The 21,792-nt window shown below is 40.9% G+C and overlaps 1 protein-coding gene across 1 annotated transcript in view; it reads left to right on the forward strand.

Annotated features, from left to right (window-relative positions):
• LOC109931109 (protein unc-13 homolog A) overlaps positions 1-21,792 on the forward strand; it is a 342,784-nt gene that overhangs the window by 58,232 nt on the left and 262,760 nt on the right. The window contains exons 8-9 of the mRNA XM_048613913.1: positions 12,101-12,136; positions 17,987-18,209. Of these exons, the coding sequence (XP_048469870.1) occupies positions 12,101-12,136; positions 17,987-18,209 (259 nt within the window). The remainder of the gene's footprint in view (positions 1-12,100; positions 12,137-17,986; positions 18,210-21,792) is intronic.

Below are 21,792 nucleotides of genomic sequence, written 5' to 3' on the forward strand. Positions count from 1 at the left end.
TTCACAGATGCTGCCAGGCTTGCTGAGCTTTTCCAGCAACTTTGTTTTTGTTCCTGATTTACAGCATCCGCAGTTCTTTTGGTTTTTATTTTGCAGGGAGGGTTGGGGTGTGGAAGATGTTCCGGGTGGTGGTTTTGATTGGAGTTGGTGGAGGTGTTTGGGAATGATATGTTTGATGTAAAGGCTGGTGGTGTGGAAAGTTAGGATAAGGGGGACCCCATCTATATTATGTTTGGAGGGGGTGGGTGGTAGTTACAATCTGTAGAGCGGGGAATGGCGGAGGTGTGGTAGTGGGCTTCCTGGACAACAGAGGGGGGAAAAGAGCATTGTTTGAAAAAGGCAGACATCTGGGATGCCTGGGAGTGGAACATCTCCTCGTCAGAGCAGACGCGACAGTGAAGGAGGAATTGAGAAAACAGGATAAAGTTTTTGCAGGATACAGGGTGGGAGGAAATGTAGTCTAAGTAGCTATGGGAGTCTGTGAGTTTATAGTAAATGTCAGTACGTAAGCTGTCGCCAGAAATGGAAACGGAGAGGTCAAGAAAGGGAAGGGAGGTGTGTTGAGATTGACTAAATGAATTTGAGGGTGGGTTGGAAGTTGTTAGTGAAGTCGATGAACTGCTCCAGTTCAGCCTGGGTGCAGGATGCAGCACTGCTGCTATCATCGATGTAATGGTGGAAGAGTTGAGGAACAGTACCAGTGTATGTACCGAAGAGTGTCTGTTAGACATAACTGACAAACAGGCAGGCGTAGCTGGGGCCCATTTGAATGCCCATGGCAATACCCTGGATTTGGAGAAGGTAGAAGATTTGAAGGAAAAGTTATTGAGGGTGAGGACTAGTTTGGCGAATCAGATGAGGGTATTGGTGGGGTGTGCTGGATGGGTCTGTTGGAGAGGAAAAAACTGAGGGCATGTAGGCCATCCTTGTGGGGTATGGAAGTGTATAGGGATTGAATGTCCATCGTATAGCTGAAGCGGTGGGGGCAAGGGAATTTGAAGTTACCAAAGAGATGGAAGACGTAGTTTATGCCCTGGATATAGGTGGCGAGTGCCCGTACCAAGGTAGAGAGAATGGAGTCGAGGTAGAAAGAGATGAATTTAGTGGGGTAGGAGCGTGTGGAGAAGATGGGTTGGCCGGGGTGGTTAGGCTTGTGGATCTTGCGGAGCAGGTAGAACCGGGCAGTGCAGGGCTGGAGGATTATAAGGCTGGAGGCGGTGGAGGGGACGTGACCGGAAGCGATGAGGTCATGGACAGTGTGGGAGATGGTGGCTTAATGGGCCATGGTGGGGTCATGATCAAGGGAGAGATAGGACGTAGTGTCGGAGAGTTGGCGTTTGTCTTCTGTGATATGAGGTCCGTCCTCCAGACTAGCACTGCCCCACCTTTGTCAGCTGGTTTGATAGTGAAACGGGGATTGGTGTGGAGAGAGTGGAGCACTGCACGTTTGAAGCAGGAGACATTGGAGTGGGTGATAGGGGTGGAGAAATTGAGGCAGTCGATGTTGCGTTGGCAGTTAGCAACGAAGTGGCCCAGGGCAGGGAAGAGGCTGGCAGAGGGTCTCCAAGAGGAGGAAGAAGGTTGGAGGGGGGAGAAGGGGTCCCCAGAGGGTAGTTGGGAGCCTTTATTCAAGAAGAAGGCATGGAAGCAGAGGTAGAAGAGGTCCACATCGTGGCAGGCATGGAATGTAGTCTTGGCCTTCGAGATAGGGCATAGTGTCGGAGAGTTGGCATTCAGCTCTGCAATATAGAGGTCTGTCCTCCAGACTACCACTGACCCATATTTGTCAGTGGGTTTGATAGTGAAACTGGGATCGGTGCAGAGTGTGGAGCGCTGCACGCTGTACTCCCCAGCCCACTATCCTCCCACCCTCCTTCCCCTCCCACATCTACTCACCCTCATCACATGCTATCGCCCTTCCCCCTGCCCCTCCTTCAGCCTCCTCGAGACCCCTCCAAAGTGTCACCCATGAACCTTGCTGCATGTTCACCATTCCCCTGGACCTCAAAATCTCTGAGGTCGAACGGTCTGTCCTTGGTAAAGAGCTCATGTTTTTGCCCCTCCGCCCCCACCTCAACAAGTTCCATGCCTGCCACGATGTGGAACTCTTCTACCTCCGCTTCCATGCCTACTTCAATAAAGACTCCCAACCACCTTCCGGGGACCCCTTCTCCCCCCTCCAAACTTCTCCTCTTGGAGACCCCCTGCCGGCCTCTTACCCACCCTGGATCTCTTCATTGCTAACTACCAACTTGACATCGACTGCCTTGATTTCTCCACCCCTATCACCCACTCCACCGTCTCCCGCTCCAAACATATAGCGCTCCACTCTTTCCACACCAATCCCCGCCGACAAAGGTGGAGCAGTGCTAGTCTGGAGGATGGACCTCTATATCACAGAAGCCGAATGCCAACTCTCCGACACTATTGTCCTATCTCTCCCTTGATCATGACCCCACCATGGCCCATCAAACCACCATCTCCCATACTGTTCATTACCTCATCACTTCCAGTGACCTCCCCTCCACCGCCTCCAGCCTTATAATCCTCATGCCCTGCACTGCCCGGTTCTACCTGCTCCCCAAGATCCACGAGCCTAACCACCCCGGCTGACCCATCGTCTCCGCATACTCTTGCCCCACCAAACTCATGTCTTCCTACTTAGACTCCATTCTCTCCCCCTTGGTCCATGCACTCCCCACCTACATCTGGGACATAAAGCACGCCCTCCACCTCTTTGGTAACTTCAAGTTCCCTGGCCCCCAGCGCTTCATCTTTACTATGGATGTTCAATCCCAATACATGTAAATACCCCAAAAGGATGCCCTACAGGACTCCAGTTTTTTCCTCTCCAACAGATCCATCCAGCCACCCCGATCAATACCCTCCTCTGATTCGCTGAACTAGTCCTCACCCTCAATAACTTTTCCTTCAGTTCTTCCCACTTCCTCCAATTTGCCATGGGTACTCGCATGGGCCCCAGCCAAGCCTGCCTGTTTTTTGGTTATGTTGAACAGTCACTTTTCAGTACATACACTGGAACTGCTCCCCAACTCTTCCGCCATTACATTGATGACTGCATCAGTGCTGCATCCCGCACCCAGGCTGAACTGGAACAGTTCATCAACTTCGCTAACAACTTCCATCCTCAAATTCATTTGGTCAATCTCAGACACCTCCTTTCCCTTTCTTAACCTCTCCATTTCCATTTCTGGCAACAGCTTCCGTACTGACATTTACTATAAACCCACAGACTCCCATAGCTACCTAGACTACAACTCCTCCCACCCTGTATCCCGCAAAAACTCCATCCTATTTTCCCAATTTCTCGATCTCCATTGTATCTGCTCTGAGGAGAAGATGTTCCACACCCAAGGGCCCCAGATGTCCACCTTTTTCAAACATTGCTCTTTTCCCCCCTCTGTCATCCAAGCAACCCTCCACCGCCCCTCCTCCATTCCCCGCTCCACAGCTCGTAACCACAACCCTCCCCCCAAAACATAATAAAGATAGCGTCCCCCTTGTCCTAATTTTCCACCCCACCAGCCTCTACATCTAATGTATCATCCTCAAACACTTCCGCCAACTCCAATTAGACCCACCACTGGAATATCTTCCACAGCCCAACCCTGTCTGCCTTCTGCAAGGACCATTGCCTTTGCCACTCCTTAGCTTGCGCCACACTCCCCACCAACCCACCCGGTACCTTCCCCTGTAGCCATAAAAGATGCAACACCTTCCCAGACACCACCTCCCTCACCTCCGTTCAAAGCCCAAAACATCCCTTCCAAGTGAGACAGAGTTTCACCTGCATCTCCTCCAATCTAGTCCATTGCATCCGGTGCTCCCGATGTGGTCTTCTCTACGCCGGTGAGACCAAACATAGATTAGGTGGCCGTTTTGCCGAGCATCTCTGTCTGGCCTGTAATGGCCAACCTAACTTCCCGGTCACCACCCATTTCAACTCCCTGCCCCATTCCCCCTCCAACATGTCCATCCTCCGCCTCCTCCATTGTCGCAGTGACTTGGAATGCAGATTTGAAGAACACCACCTTATCTTCCACCAAGGACTCAACACTGAGTTCTCTTCCAATTTCAAATAACCTTGTCACCCATCCTCCCGCCTCTACTTCCAGCTCCACCTCCTTCCTTCCATTCCACCTTCTGACCCTCCCTTCCAGCCACCAACCAGATTCATCCCTCCCATCGTCCAACCAGATCGTATCTACCACCAGTGTCCATCTGTCACTACCATTCCGCCTCCACCCATTCCCTCTCCCCTTTTTATCTGCAGCTCCCCCTATCCCCACATCCAGTTCTAAAGAAAGGTAATACCCGAAATGTTGACTGCTCATTTTCTCCTGATCCTGCTTGGTCTGCTGTGTTCTTCCAGCCTCCTGTTTGTCTGCTTTGCACAGGTTGGTTTTTAATAGATTGATGATGATGTAAAGTAGTGAGAGCAATGAAATGATTCATTCTGGAGATGATGAGGCATCAGCAAGAATTTTAGCAGAAGAACTGAGTTCTGGGAGGTAAAACAGGTAGCTTTGCAGTGGTGGAACTATGTGTTTTTGTCAGTGGAAAAGATGTGACTTTTAAAATTCAGCCTAGGACCTAGCAGGATGCCAAGATTACAAATGGAAGAGTGACTAAGGAGGCTAATAGACACAGGGAATGAACTGGAGTTCATGGTGAGAGACAAAGGCACTGACCTTCATCTTCCCAATGATCTGCAAGATGTGCCACATTCAAGATCTGATATTCTATTAACATGGGGGAATTTGATGATTTGATAGAAGTGGTGTTGAGGTAGAACTGTTTATTAGCACCAAATGTCTGCAAACTGGTCTTGTTCCTGTACGTAATGGTTCTGAGGAGCAGAATGTAGATGTAGCAGATGAGCCAAGGTTATATCTTTGCAGTACCTTGAGCAACAAGTATGAAGGAACTGTACATGCATAGTAGAACTATGCTCATAATATTAGTAATAAAACTATGCTAAGGTTGTCACATGAAGCTGATTATGGAAGATGAGGTTTAATTAATGGAATGAAGAGGAATTTGAAGTTATCTAGTACTGATTTGATTTAATAGATGCATTTCTTTTTTCTGTTGGATTCATTGATGTGATCTTTTTACTTCATTGGACTTAAATCATTTATTCATCTGGTGTTTAGTTATTATTTAAAATTGCAGTCCATGGCATTGCATTTATTGGATCATATTACAAGATAAATGACACCAACAGCAAACAGATCAAGATGTGAAAGTGATGTTGATTACAATTTTTTACTAACCTTCTCAAATACAACAGCAGCTTGCATAAACAGGCAGAATACCTTTCCTGGGAGCTGGCTGCCTTTTATCGGTTTATATGGGAGTACAATTTTACTATCTCCTTGTGACCTGACCCAGATTTTGTTCCTGTTATATTTGTTCCTGATCAAACACTTTAAATTGTAGTAACTAAACATTTGACAAGATAAAGCCAGTTAGAAATCATTTACTGCTTTATTTAATTCAACGCAGGATGAATACACAGATCAGCTCTGTGAATTAATGTAATTTGATCTGTACTTCATTCTTTCATACAATGCAAAATAATAAGCATTCCATTACAACTATATTTGGCCAATGACTCATCTTAGTTGAATTTGAAAAGAAACACCACAGGTAGCAGGAACACAAAATGGACACTTGGTTAGGTCTTCGATGTCTGTGACCAGACTGATTTAGGAGCAGCACAGTGAGTCCTGAGGGCACACCTGCCAGATGAGCTTGTAAATAGTGCAAAGACCTGCAATTAGAAAATTATTCTTTCCCATCTACTTATCACGGATGCAACTGTCTATGACAGTATTTTTAGAAGTGATCGCTGCAGAGTTCTTGTAGTAACAAAGTGTTGAAGCACTACAAATGTCCTAAATTGAACAGATTCAGAATAGATCAGTTTAAAATTACACATCTATGTAGTGCTTTGGGCCATGTGCTATAGCAGAACTGAAATTCCACTACAATCTGAATCTTATGCCCTGGCATATCACTCACTGTACCATTTCCATTAAGTCAGGACATCATGCCTGGAGCAGCATCAGAAATACTTAGAAATAAGGTACCAACCTCTTAAGATTAGAACACAGAAATACAAGGGTGCTAACCAATGGATGGAGCATGCTATGGGCCATCAATAGTCCTGATTAAAGCTCTGCAGTCCTCCCACATCCACTTGATGGTGGAGACTTAAACAGTGAACAGGAGAAGGAGCTGACTTCACAAACATCTGCATCCTAAATGATGGGGAGCACAGCATGTTAGTACAAAATATGAGGCTAAATTATTTGCAGTTGTAATCAGCCAGCATTACTGAGGGGGTGAGTGATCTTGCTTTCCTTCTGAAATAGTCTCCATCACAATGCCAATCTTCAGCCAGCCCAAGCCATTCCATGTGGTATCATGAACTGGCTGGGTACATGGGATACAGCAGAAGTTATGGCTCCTGACTAGTTCTGAATATTTGTGCTTCAAAACTAGCTGCATCTCCTGCCAGATGTTCCAGTAGTTATAATACTGACATCTATTCAGCAACTTGGAAAATTGTCCCAGTATGTCATGTCCACAAATAACAAAACAAAGTTTGAATTGACCAGTTGCTGTCCTATCAGCCTACTCTTATTCGGTAAATTAATGGAAGGTATCTTTAACAGTGTTAGCAAGTAGCATTCATGCACTAATAACTTGTTAAATGTTGCCTATTGGGCTTCCACCAGGAAACGTTTGGCTTCAAATGTCACCACAGCCTTGATCCAAACATGAAGAAGAGTTGAATTCTAGAGGTGAGATCAGAATGATCGCCATTGTCATTAAGAGAGCATTTGACTGATGTTGCTATCTCAAAGAACGTAGTTTTAATTAGTTCCCTGGCATTCAACAGCATTACCATCACTAAATATGCCACTAGCAACGTCCTTTAGGTTAACTATTGACCATAAACATAACCTCCCACATAAATGCTGTGGCTGCATGAGAACTCTGTATTTATTGTGGTAGTTTAATGAGATTTGGTTATCCCTCAATTGACTTTTTCTTGTTTCAGGATGCCCTAGAAACCATTACATGAGCTATTAAACTTAAAAGTAAAATATCACTCCAATTGAGGGACTAGCTTTTTTTAAAATTGGCGATCAAACAAGAAGACTGCAAGCAATCAGCCTAATATGCTTGTAATATACACTGGAACTGGTTCGCATTGTGAGAGCTTTATCCTCCCAGCTGCACCTAAACCATTGCAATTCTTCCAAGTCAAAAATTCACGAGAGAAATGTGCTTTTGAGAGCCTTTTAAAAACTTATTCCAAGGTCTGCCTGAGATGCAACTTAATAGTAATAATAAAAGTGACATATTCTTTATGAAAGATAAAAAGATAACTTTTTTAAAAAAATTGTCATCAGTAAGACGTTTTTCATTGTAACAAAAGGAAATAGTATTTTCTTGACTAGACTTAATAGCAAGTCAAACAAGTAAATATTTGGATTTCGTTTCATCAACCACACATTAGTAACAATACATGTTTTAGTCCCAAGGGAACATAGCCTTCAATGTAATTTATCAGGAGACAGTGCCATTAACTTCTAACCAATCATAGATTGTAGATTTGTATTACACAATAAAATAAGTTTAAAATTGATCTACAAGTATAAATTGATCCTTGATCATCTTTGCACAGAATCTACTATATTGCATTAATATGACATTATATAAATGCAATAATTTGGTCAAAGATTTGGAATAAGAACCACTATAGCGAAAAGGGGAAACATAGATTAGCCGTGTTGTATAAAATATGAAATGGACTGATGCAAATTAACAGAAATAGGTGTGTCTACCCTCCAGCAATGACAAAACATGAGGTAATTATCTGTACAAACTTTAAAGACTTTGATTCCAAGACATTTATTCAAATCTTTTGATCTGGATTGGAATCCCAATTTATTACAGTTGTTTAAGGAGGTAAGAATCAGGATAGATAAAGGGGAATATTTGTAAGGGGAACTAGAAGATGTAATATATATAGATTTCCAAAAGGCATTTAATAAGATAACCCACATAAAGCTACTTATTAAGATGAGAGCCCATGGTGTTGGGTGTAGTATATTTGCATGGATAGAGGGTTGGCTAATTAACATGACAGAGATTTGTAGGTACAGGAAAGGTTTCCAGAATGGCAATGACAAAAATGATTGTACCATCATCAAGTGTACGGATGACATAAAAATAGGTGGGAAGGCAAGTAATCGGGATGAAACAAGGAGTCTAAAGAGAGATATAAATAGTTTAGGTGAGTGGGCAAAAACATGACAGAACACAGTATGGGGAAACATGAGGTTTTGCACTTTGGCAAAAAGAATAAAAGGGCTGAATATAATTTAAATTGGAAAAAAAAACTGCTGAAATCTACAGCACAGAGGGTTTTTGGGGGTCCCAGTCCATGAATCATAAAAAGCTAGTGTCCAAGTTCAGCAGGTAGTAGGAAATGCAAATTGAATGTTGGCCATTATTTGAAAGGGAATGGAGCTTTAAAAAATAAGAGGTTCTTGTCAAAGCTATACAAAGTGCTAATCATCCCACACCTGGGATACTGTGAACAGTTTTGGTTCCCTTATCTAAGGAAAGATATTTTGACATTGGAGGCAGGCCAGAGAAGATTCACTGGATGGATCCCAGGAATGGAGGGATTTTCTTATGAGAAGTTGTGTAGATCAAGCTAATAATCATTGGCATTTAGAAGAATGAGAAATCTAATGGAGTGTACAGGATTTTTAGGAGACTTGATATTGTAGATGTGGGGAGGTTGTTTCCCTTCATGGGAGAGTCTAGGATCAGAGAGCGTAACTTTAGAGTAAGGTGTCATTCAATTAACATACAGATCAGCAGGAATTCTTCTGAAGGTGGTAACTCTGGAATTTCTTTATTGTAGAGGGCTGTAGAGGCTGGGATTTTAAGTATATTAGAGACTGAGATAGACTAGTTTCTAATCATTTGGGGAATCAAGTGTCATAGGCAAAAGGCAGTAAAGTGAAGTTGAGGATTATCTGCTTTTGTGTCATACAGTCTATTTCCAGTCCAGATCAGTCAAAAGGCCACTTACTTTGACATTTTTCCAGCTGAAACAATCAAGCTCAGCAATCCACATAGTTGGTGATGAAACCACATCTTCTTTCTGGCTGTAATTCCATGGTTTTAAGATTCTAAGATTAATTTGACAACTACTGTGAAATGGACAGAGAATGGGGGAATGAGGATGCCATGTAAGTGGAAACAGGAAGGTAGACAAGTGGGCGATGGCCTCGGTAGGTTGTGGGCTGAAGGTGGATCATATTCATGGGATTTGGGCTTTGGGTTGAATTGGGGAAGGTTAGGGAGGGAGTGTTGGATGTTTGAGGGGTATTGAGGGGTTGGACAATTGGGGTCGTTGGATGGTTAGTGGTAAGTTATCAGGGTCAGTTTAGTTGTTAGAGCAGGTTTCAACTCCTTTAGTTTTCTTGCCTATTGAGGTAAATCACTCAGATTCCTCCAACTGTAACTCAGAATTGGGAATACTTTTGGAGGGTTCTAGATGCTGGGTAATTGCCATCAAAAGTTTCAACTTCTCACAGAATCAGCTATGTCAGAATGCGTCTGCATGGTCCTGGCACACCACTCCAGTATGCACATTAGCAATGACCTGTCCTCTTATTGGAAGATCTGTTATATCCACCAGTATGGCAACCTTCCTTGCCATTCCCTCCACTAATTTCACGGTACTTGTTAAATTGGCCTTTGGACTTGTTAAAACCATGCTGTACCTCTCATATAAGCTCGTTCTTACACATGCTCACTTTCACGTTCCTGCTCATGCTCACTCACGCTCGTACTCTTGCTCATGCTTGGCCTCAACTCATATTCTTGTTCTCAGTCATTCTCATTCTTACTCAATTTCGTTCTCTTGCATCTGCTCTCTGTCACAAGCACCTGCTCTCTTTCTTTATCTCTCACTCTCAAAATGTAGCCACTCACATTTGCACTGGTAGTGGTCAACTGTTCACAATGTTCTTTCTAGTTATTGCTTACTAGAAAGCAAAATTAGCAGGCAACATTGGAGAAGAATAGCCTATGATAGGAGGAGTGCATATAGCAGATCCCTACACGTTTATTCACTTGTAACTTGATTACTCGATCCACAAGCTAGAGAGAGGTGGTTGGACAGCACAGATGGTGGACAATATCTGGGACAGTCCAGACCTAAAAAAGAACAGTGAGAAACCTAACAATGTTTATATATTCAGTTTAAGCTTGAAATTGCCTCTCTGTTACTGTATCAAGTTCCCAAAGCACACGTGACACTTTGACTCACCACAACCATCATATTTTGCATTGGAAGGTACGGAAACATGTGTCTAGTATAAACTGTCTGCAAAACGTCCAAATCCAATGCACTCCTCAGTGCTTTGACTTGATAACTGTCTCACAGGTTAAGCTCTTTTACCCCTAATATAATGGCCTGCTATAATTGGAAGAAAATGGTTTAACTAACTTGTGAATATCCCTGGGGATGGGATAATTATTTGCCCCCATCTTTGAAGTGATAAGATGCACCATTGATGGCATGTCTGGTACTATGATGGCTGCCTGATTCTGGCTGTTTTATTGTTGCATGTGGGTAATTAAGAATGGGTTAGGTTACATTCAAATTATATAAAAGTTTCTATGAAATGGTTCTCTTGTACCTTGCCACAGCCGTGCTGCTGGATATTTACTGAGCATATTCTCCATAAGGGAACGCATCCTTGTGTTGTATCGAGATTATTGAAGCCTGTATACAATTAAGAAACATTTCCAGCTGGTGAATCCAAACAAAACAAACTCCCTTATCTTGAAGCTTGAAACCCCTGTGGTATTGATTACAAAATCCCCAGTTGTGATTGTTGGCTTTGTTAGAATGTGGAGGTATTATACACTCCAACATGAATTATAGTTTCATGCAAGAGTCTGCTGCACAAATATAACATTGATGATGTTCAGAAATCAGTATCCATTTGTATACATAATGGGTGGCCTCAATCCTGGAACTTGGTATCTGAGAGTAGCCTGAAACTGAAATAGTGGCCATGTTCTTCCTCCTCTTTTTTGACATCTGAACTTGCGGGTCCTCATCAATATTTTGTGTTTTACCCTGGTGTATACTACTTCAGTTAGTTCAAACTTGGAATATCCTAGAGTGCATGGTCTAAGCTGCTGTTTCCCATGATATATCGAATGCCACTGTGAAGTAGAAACTACTGCATCTGTGGGTCCTGCAACTCAAAGTACTAAATGAACAAATTTTTGCACGTAATAACATGAAGGGGATAGAAAAAGGCCAACTAGCTGATCTAGCTGAAACTATGTAGACATTATGCAGGTTGTTTGTGCAATCAATTCACTGGTAATCTCTTCCCCCTTACCCGTCCCAGTTGTCATGCAATGTAAGTATGGGGTTATGTGTCAAAAGCTAGGAAATTCCTCCATGAGCGACATTTTTTTTCCCAACAAAATTCTTTTGTTTAACACTTGCTATTCTTGTGTTTCTGTTAACACTAAACCAGTGCTCAACTACCTTTTAATACATTAGTAAAAATAATTTCAAAGTACTATGCCTACGTAGAAGATTTGTGTGCTATTTAAAGTTCAGTCTTTAGCAGCACATTTCTGCTTCTGCATCAATTATCCTGTCTCCCTTCTCTGTGCTTCCAGAGTATAATTATTGGGATAAAGTTGTTTTGGTAGCTTCCCATAAGTCAAACACAAGGTGCAATTGCAATTATGTATATGTTATGTCCCTTAGTATTTCAATTTTAATGAGACATTGGATGCACAATAGCAGCTTAACAGCATACTACAAAACAAAACAACTCCCTTGCAGAGTTGAAAGCATTCTGGATTTTTCAAAAAAGTGTTTTTCTTTTATTTGAATGCTGAGTAAATATTCAGAGGAACTTCTAGTTTGCTTGCTTTAATTATTGTTTAGTTCTGTCATTACAATGTAGTTTCTTTTAATTCTTTGCTATCCTTTGCTACCCCACAGGCAACTGGAGCTATTTCGGCTGGGGAGACCAACAAAGTATGTAATTATTTTGCTTCTGGCTGACTCCAGATTTATTGTTCTGTTAGATTACAGATTCAGTCAAATATGTAGGTTGGATGACAGGATACACTGGGCTAGTGATAACAACTATACAACAGACCTACAGATTTTACAATATGAGGTTAATGGACCAGATTATGTGTTTTCCAAGAAAAGGGCATCTATTTGTACGTTAATGCTGATAACTAATAAATGTGCATTAAAATTTGAATTTAATTTCAGTGAAACTTAATAGCTAGAAGGGTAGATGCATGCCAAAATGTTCTAACCATTCTATTAGCTAGTCACAAGCTTAACATTTCGTTTTCCAATTAATCAAAATTGTTCTATTTTGATCAATTTGATCAGATCCATTTTGATCAGATCCATTACCTGATTTGTCTTTTGGTAATGGCAGTGCAAACATGAAACACTGTTCACAAACTGGCCTTTAGCAGGTAATTCATTGTGCCTTCATTTACAAAGCAAATTAAATTTAATGTGAGTAGTCTGGTGGATAACTCTCTATTTTTGTATTTACTGATCATTAGCAGTAAGGAGTAGACTTGTTTCCTATTTCAATAACAGTGTTTTACCCAGATAATATGGAAAGTTTGTATAAGACATTAGTACTTTTTCTTTAAGCTAACTGGACACATAATGAAACCGTCTCTTGATTGCACTTTACCTCTGAAGCTCTTCCATTTTCCAAGCATTAGGTTAAAAATTATGAAGATAATTTTCCATTGTTAAATCCTTGTTATGAGTAATTGTTTTGTGGAAGTCTTTGTTTAGTTTTCTGTGGTGCTATGAACTAAGTGGACAATGTAGTAGTCTCAATTTGAATCAATGCAGGTTTACGACAGTATTGATTTTAGCAGGAGGTTAAACTGCACCACTGGAGCAGTGAAAAGGAAACAAGAAAGTGGGTTTGGTAACGTCACGTACTTTGTAAGTTGTACTATTTAGGTATGTAATATGGAAAATATTTTACATCCCTTCACTGATTTGCCTCTAGGCAGCCTTCAAGCTAACTTCAGTAGAACTCTACCTTTCAATGACTCACTCTTTAAAATGTACTGGAGTGACCTTGAATAATTATTTTCCCCTGCTTTTTTAGAAAAAAGAATGAGTTTTTGTTCCACGCTCCCCCATAATAATGTTTCCATGGTTTATAGCTTGCCATGTGGGGAATTAATCATGTGTATCAAGGGCTCACTACCCCATTGCCAACTAATGACCTACTTAGAGCCACTGTTTTCAAAAAATTCTCAGCAGTGTTTGATTTTTTTAATATCTTATAGTATGTTACAGTGAATTGTACATGTAGAAGCTGCTTGCATATAAAATTTGTGGGTTATTGTATTATGTATTTGGTTAGAACACTTTTTGGTTGTTTTGGTTTTTCTTGAGTCCAGGAATTTTTCGCTAATAAATTTTATCCATCACCAACAGAGCCTTGATTTCTATGCAAACAGATGTTTACAGTTCAGATAAAATTTTTATAATCACTTTATACAGCTGTGCATAGTTAGAAGTTTGAATCAGACAATGATGCAGGATAGGAGGCCATTTGGCTCCTTGTACTGTGACAACGCTGGTTATCCAAATAGTCCCATTTTTCCTGTCTTTACTTGTTGTGCTACAACTCCCCACCCCATCCTCCCCTCAGGTATTTATATATTTCTTTCTTTTTGACAGTTATTATTAAATCTTTTTCCAACATCCTTTCTGGCAATGAAATATAAATCTTTAGAACATGCTGTGCAATTCTTGACTTGTCTGGTCATCACTAAGTATCAAAGCCCTTTATTATACTAACACCTGAGTTTATTTGCTTCAAAGGAGATGGCCCCAGTTTCTTTAGTTCCTTGGTGTAACTGAAGTCTTTGATATCTAGTAAGTTCTAGTAAATCTCTGCACTCTGTCTTTAAAACCATGACATCTTTCTGAAAGTGTGGTGCCCAGAAGTAGCCACAATTCTTCAACTGGAGCTTAAAAGGGGTTAGCATAACTTTTTGTTCTATCTCTAGTATGAGGTCCAAGATCCCACGTACCTTCTTAACCCCTTTAATTTGTCCTGTCACCTTGAAAGGTGTGTGTGTATACACCCCTGGTTATCCAGTTTATGAATATCCTTGAAAATTGTATGGCTTAGTTTATGTTACCTCTCCTCATTTCTCCTACCAGAATGAACCTTTTTACACTTCTCTGTATTAAATTTCATCTTCTATGTGTAAGCCATTTCATTAGTTTGTTTATTCATTCATAGGATGTGTGTCTCTGTTGTTTATTGCCCATCCCTGCTTTCCCTTTAGTTGACAGTGAACTTCTGACTTGCAGCACTGCAGTCCATATGAGGTACAGTTTTCGGTGGGTTTTTTAAATAGAGTTGAGTGGTTCAATAGGCCATTCACAAGGTCTGTTAAAGTAAACTACATTGTTGTGGGCCTGGAGTGGGATTTAGGCCAGACAATGTAGTAATATCAGATTTCCTTCCCTTGTGGCATTAGTGAACAACTTGGGTTTTAATAACAATCTAATATTTTCATGCTCGCTATTACAGATATTCATGTTTTGTTCCAAATGTGTCAATTAATTGAATCTAAATTACCAAATAATCATGATGATTTGAACTTGTAGCTCTGGCCTTAAGTTACTGGAACAGTAATCTAATGAACAAATGAGTTAGGGCAGAAATAATTCATTTGGCCCCTCAAGCCTGCTGCGCTATTCAATAAGACCATGGCTGAACTGTTTGTGTTTTGAATTCACATTCCCATCTACCCCGATAACATTTTGATTCCATTGTCTAACAGGAATTATCTACTTCCACCTTCTCTTAAAAAAGAAATCAATTATGCTGCCTACGCCAGTTTCTGAGGCAGAGAATTCCAAAACCGTGCATCCTTCTGAAAGAAAAGTAACTCCTCATAATTGTCCTAAAAGGACAGCTCCTATTTTTGAAACAGTGACTCCTGTTTCTGGACTCAGCACATCCTTTCCATGGCAATCATGTCAAGACCATTCAAGATCTCATCACCCCTCACTCTTCTAAGCTCCAGTGGAGACAAGCCGAGCTTGTCCAATCTATTTTCGTGAGATAGCACGCTCATTCCAGATATAGGTCTAGTAAACCTTGTCTGAACTGTCTCCAGTGTAAAAACATAAAACACTGGAGCAGGACTAATCCGTCAGCCTTTTTAAAAAGTTGAAGGGTGATTTTAACTGACACTTTTGGAATTTTGGAAGGAAATGTTAGCCACCGGTTTGCATTTTAAATTAAATCTTTGTCATAGTTATAAAGCTCCCATCCCCCACCCTCTCCAAACAATGCTTCTAAGTAGTGTTATAGACAACCTTAAATCCAATCCAAGGCAATACTATAATAGGTAGTCATTGAAAGAATTATGGAGCACCTTAACAAGAGCAGAAAGTGGCAGAAATATTTAAAGACGGAATTGCAAAGCTTGAAGCCGAGGAGCTGAAGTCATGATCAGCAATTATGGAGAGATTTCATATTGGAGTTAATGCAAAGGGTCAGATATTTGACAGATTGTTGGGTTATTGGGAGGTGTGACTCATTGACATATTTGAAAACAAGGCTGAAATTTTTAAAGTTGCTGCATTGTTAGTATGACTTGCAGACATGACTTAATGTGAAATAAAAATAGCAGCTATTTGGATGAACTTCCCTTTATGAAGGGTGAAACCAGACCATGAAAAGCTTTTTGCCCCAGGTGAGGTGATTGAGACAAGTGAACAGAACTGTAAAGTCAGGATCAGTTCTTCAGGAGAAAAGTTAGGAAGCACCTTTTCATGTAAAGCATACCAGAGATTTTGAAATCTTTCCTACAAAATACAGTAGATGCTAACTCAGTTAACTTTAAATCTGTGATAAATATATTTTTTGTTAGCTAAGGGTACAAAAGGATATCAAGCCAAATTTGGTGCATGAAATTACAATACAGATGATCTCACTGAATGACATTGCAGGCTTGACAAATGAGTTCTTATGATCTGGGGCAGGATTATACATTTGAAAACATCGGTAAATTTTAGCTTGATCACCAAAGGATCATTATTATTTGTTTTCTCATTATTCACAAGTTTTTCACTTTTATTTAATTTATTATGTACCATAATCTAATCTCTGCCACTAACTGTACAGGTTGTTCCGCCCTAATCCTGTTGCAGTATTGTTTTGCAACAGATATCCAATATGCCTTTAAGGGACATGCCTACCATGTAACCACCATATCTTGGTGTGTGACCCAATGATATCAAGTTCTTACTTACTGAGTTCTTGTCTCTTGCAGCATGATATTCTAAGGGAAGCATGCTATAGTACATCTGAATTGATTAGCTTGAGCTCAGACATGCATGTGCCTGTGATGTAATATATGCACACAAATGTGCTGTGCTGTACTAAAAGTTATTTGAATTCTTCAATACTGTGTGACCCACAACTTGTCCTTTGTGTTGTAGGAGCTAAATGTCACAGTATGTTAGTGACAGGTCATTAGTCCACCATCTCGCCTCATATCAAATCCTACATTCTGTGGTTCAGCAACCTCTGGCCTGGTACCCATAATGTTTCTGGTTTTCTCTACAACGGCATTTATTGGCTCTGCATCGATCTTCAATTATTTTATTTTTTGTTACACTTTGTTCAGTTTGGATACCCGAAATCCTGTTTTTTTTTAGTGTCCAATCAGAAAATCATTCAGTCATTCGTGTTGTTGATATGAGCCAAGGTGAGGTTTTTACTTGGTGGTGGTAATGAATATACTTGATATTTTTGATGGCTTAAAAGGTTTCATTATGACTTATTGATCATGGCACTAAAGTGAGTAACTTGAATTTAATTTTTGTTTCGACCCTTAACTTCCCATAATCCAGCGAATATCCTGATCCAGCAAATGCTCAGTTTTGAAGATCCCTAATTTTGAGGTGCAACCTGAAGTAAATTATATTCATAATTATTGCATATAATTTGTCTTGTACACATGGAAATTTTATTAAACTTATTATTTTTGTTTGATATAATGGTTCAGATTCAATTCTAATATTAATTAATTTATTTTAAACACAGATTAGGCTGGTTCACTTGGTATAGTAAGTGATCAAAATCCAACATTTAATGTGGAACTGAGCCATACCAACAAAGATCTGAATCACAGCTACAATATTTGCTCAACTAGCTATTCGCAATTGAGGCAGTAATAAGGAGCTAATTTTGGTACTGTGCCACTTCTGGGCTAGATGGAGAAAAATGAGTAAGGTATTGGTGGACTATCAGTTCTACAATGCTGCATCACAGGAAACAATATCTTTAGGAGGGTGAAGGGAGGAGAAAAACTGACAGAAAAAAAATTAGTTTTTTAAAAAAAAAAGGATTGTATTATATTAAGTGTTCACTACTCAGCACCAACCATTGAATTTGAACCTGCCCTTACCCACCTTCCCTAAGCTATTTGTGATAAAACCTGCTGCAGCCATGAGGGAGTTTGTGAAAGAATTTTCTTAGGAGCAAGGAAATACATAACTTTTATAATTTACAGATGTATGCAGGCAAGATCCTTTAACCTGAGACCAACTAACTGTCTAGTAAGATTTGATATTTGCAGTTAATCCATGTTATTACAATCAGATATTCTCCTTAACTTTCCACAAATGCACATTGTTGATATACATGGACTGTCAAGTAAGGGTGCAAAATTACAAAAAATGTAAGTTTATAGATGATTGTTATAGTACTTAGAAATGCAATATTACTTAAAACTAGTATTATTTTATAATCCTGTACTTTTAACATTTTAGAAATCTGATTTTCATTGTTTACAGACAATGAAGATCCTGATAGTGCAGTGGATGACAGAGACAGTGATTATCGAAGTGAGACTAGCAACAGCATCCCACCTCCATATTATACAACTTCTCAGCCTAACGCATCAGTCCATCAATACTCTATTTCTTCACGGCATCAGCAAAGTGGATCACGGGATTCTTGCACTGATTCTATTCACAGTTACGAGCTAGATTATTCAGATCATCAGAGACCAATAAGGTACAATTTATTGCATTGACTGTTCTTTTGACTTTTTTTTAAAATGTAGTTGTTCAGTATGACTTCAGTCTGGTCACTGTTAACAGTAATACATGGTGGAACAGTGTCAGTGCACAGCTGCATGCTGTATCCCATTGTGGCAGGAGGTAGTGCCTAGTTTTTGATCTTGGTGGCCTCAGTGTGGAATGTTTGATAAATGAAGAAGGCAATTCTGAGAAAGGACAGTTAACGACTTAACCTGCATCACTTATATAATTTATGTAGCTTCCTCAATTACCATAACATGGCCAAAGGGTTAAACTTTAATCTTTCCACTAGGTCTGGGCAAGGGAGCTCCGATAATAGGATATAATTGGTGATGAACAATATTTGTTATTAGTTACTACTTGGGCTTCTTTAAGAAAACCATTTTTTTTTGTAATTAGTGTTGTTTTTCTGCTGAAACTGATTATGACGTATTTATAGTTTCTTGATGCCATGTTCCTTGCCAGCTGGTAAAAAAAATCATTTCAGTATTTGAACAAACATTTTCACTAACTTGAGTAATTTTCTTTCCTGGTCTGATAAACAGCTTATCAAAAGTACAAGCTGACGTACTACTTTAGGTGATTTATTTACTGCATCCTGGCGTAAACCAACAATCCAGACTGCAAGTCATAATTTATATTGATGACCTTCATTGGTTAACCGACCTGAGGAATAAAAAAAAACTTGGCTTGCTTTAATTCATCCTTCGGCAACTATATTCCTCAAAATAGCAAGCAGACTAAGCAACACTGAGAATGGATTTGTGAAACAGTCCACATAACTGATTTCTCATTTTCCAGAAATCTTACTTTCAGTGAGGATTGGAGTAGGATCATTTGAAAATTACTGGCTAAAGTTAATTCACATTACAATTAGAATGGTAAATTAATTTGGAGTTTGTGATGGAAATGTAATCTTGCAGCATCTCAATGGAGTTTTCTCATGGGTGTATTTTCTCATTCTTGATCTTTTTATTAGTATAGTATTTATAGTTTTAACTATGCAAGCAATCAGGACAATATTATTAAATATATGCTTTGTAATTCAATTAATTTTGTGGAACTGTATAACATTTCAAAATATTAGACTAATGGCTTTTAGTGTCTGATTTTCACTGTTGAATGAAGAACATATAATTTGAGTATTCTATACATTGTGGATGAGCAATGTTTCCCAACAATATGCATTTTAGTTTCAAGTAAGTTTTTTTATTCATTGTACTTTGTGCAAATCTGGGCATCACCGTGCACATCTATCTACAGGGAGTAAACAGAAATAATGCCAGAATTCTGTTGGACACTCTTTCAGACACAAAGAAGTTCTGCTTAGTTTTTACTCTAGGCTCTAGGGTAAATGAAACAGAGCTGGTAGAAGAAGTATTCTTTGCCTTTACGAAGGCATTTGATGAGGTGCCACACAGAGGGTCAATGTGCAAGGTAAGAGCTTCAAGAGTTGGGAATAACAAAATAAACTGGGCAAGAGGACTGATCAATGGACAGGGTATTTTCAAGTTGGCAGGCTGTAATGAGTGGAGTGCCACAAGGATCAGTTCTGGGACTTAAGTTATTCATAAACTGTTAACGAAAAGGACAAAAGAACCAAATAATATATCAAAATTTGATGTTACACAGTTAGATGTGAATCCAGTCTGTGAGGAAAAAAATAAGGCTACCATGATATATAGGCAGGTTAAGTGAATGGGCAACAAAATAACAGATAGAGTATGACGTGGGAGAATGTGATTTTTATTGTTTATGCTTTATTCACTCTTTGATAAGTATAGAAAAGATTTTTTAAAAAAAGGCATAACATTTTTACATTCAGAGATACTAGCTTAGCTACATAAAGTTGGCACGTGGTACATCAAGTAATTTAGAACGAAAATGGCATGTCGACATTTGTTGCAAAGAGATTGGAAGAATAAGGTTAAGGATAAGAATAAGGTTAAGCTGTCCTGCTGAAGTTAACTGAGTAAGATAATACATGCTAGAACAGTGTGTGCAATTTTGATGATCTTATCTAAGAAATTGTATACATACCTTGGAGGCAGAACAGGGAGTTTCTTCCAGGAACCTATATAGATAGAGGATTGTCCAATGATGAGGCAGACAAAAACAAGTCAGAACGAGGTAACTCAGAAGAATTAAACTGCATTTATTTCAATACAAGGGGGCTGATAGGTAAGGCTGATGAACTCAGGTCGTGTATGGGAACATGGGACTGGGATGTCATAGCTATTACAGAAACTTGGCTGAGGGAAGGACAGGACTGGCAGCTCATTGTTCTGGGTATTAGATGGTATGGGAAGGATAGACAGGGAGGCAAGAGAGGAGGGGAGTGTCGTTTTTGACTAAGGAAAACATTACTACTGTAATTAGAGGATATTTTTGAGGGATCATCCAGTGAAACGATATGGGTAGACATTAGAAACAACAAGGTGCAGAGCTGGATGAACACAGCAGGCCAAGCAGCATCAGAGGAGCAGGAAGGCTGACGTTTCGGGCCTAGACCCTTCTTCAGAAATGGGGGAGGGGAAGGGGGTTCTGAAATAAATAGGGAGAGAGGGGGAGGCGGATAGAAGATGGATAGAGGAGAAGATAGGTGGAGAGGAGACAGACCGGTCAAAAAGGCGGGGATGGAGCCAGTAAAGGTGAGTGTAGGTGGGGAGGTAGGGAGGAGATAGGTCAGCCCAGGGAGGACGGACAGGTCAAAGGGGCAGGATGAGGTTAGTAGGTAGGAGATGGGGGTGTGGCTTGAGGTGGGAGGAGGGGATAGGTGGGAGGAAGGACAGGTTAGGGAGGCGGGGACGAGCTGGGCTGGTTTTGGGATGCGGTAGGGGGAGGGGAGATTTTGAAGCTTGTGAAGTCCACATTGATACCGTTGGGCTGCAGGGTTCCCAAGCGGAATATGAGTTGCTGTTCCTGCAACCTTCGGGTAGCATCGTTGTGGCACTGCAGGAGGCCCAGGATGGACATGTCGTCTGCAGAATGGGAGGGGGAGTTGAAATGGTTCGCAACTGGGAGGTGCAGTTGTTTAGTGCGAACCGAGCATAGGTGTTCTGCAAAGCGGTCCCCAAGCCTCCGCTTGGTTTCCCCGATGTAGAGGAGGCCACAACGGGAACAGCGGATGCAGTATACCACATTAGCAGATGTGCAGGTGAACATCTGCTTGATGTGGAAAGTCTTCTTGGGGCCTGGGATGGGGGTGAGGGGGGAGGCGTAGGGGCAGGTGTAGCACTTCCTGCGGTTGCAGGGAAAAGTGCTGGGTGAGGTGGGGCTGGAGGGGAGTGTGGAGCGGACAAGGGAGTCACGGAGAGAGTGGTCCCTCCGGAAAGCAGATAGGGGTGGGGATAGAAAAATGTCTTTGGTGGTGGGGTCGGATTGCAGATGGCGGAAGTGTCGGAGGATGATGCGTTGGATCTGGAGGTTGGTGGGGTGGTACGTGAGGATGAGGGGGATTCTGTTTTGGTTGTTATTGCGGGGAGGGGGTATGAGGGATGAGTTGCGGGAAATGCGGGAGACACGGTCGAGGGCATTCTCGACCACTGCGGGGGGGG

This window comes from Rhincodon typus, chromosome 29 (assembly GCF_021869965.1).
Source record: "Rhincodon typus isolate 14 chromosome 29, sRhiTyp1.1, whole genome shotgun sequence".
Lineage (NCBI taxonomy): Eukaryota > Metazoa > Chordata > Chondrichthyes > Orectolobiformes > Rhincodontidae > Rhincodon > Rhincodon typus.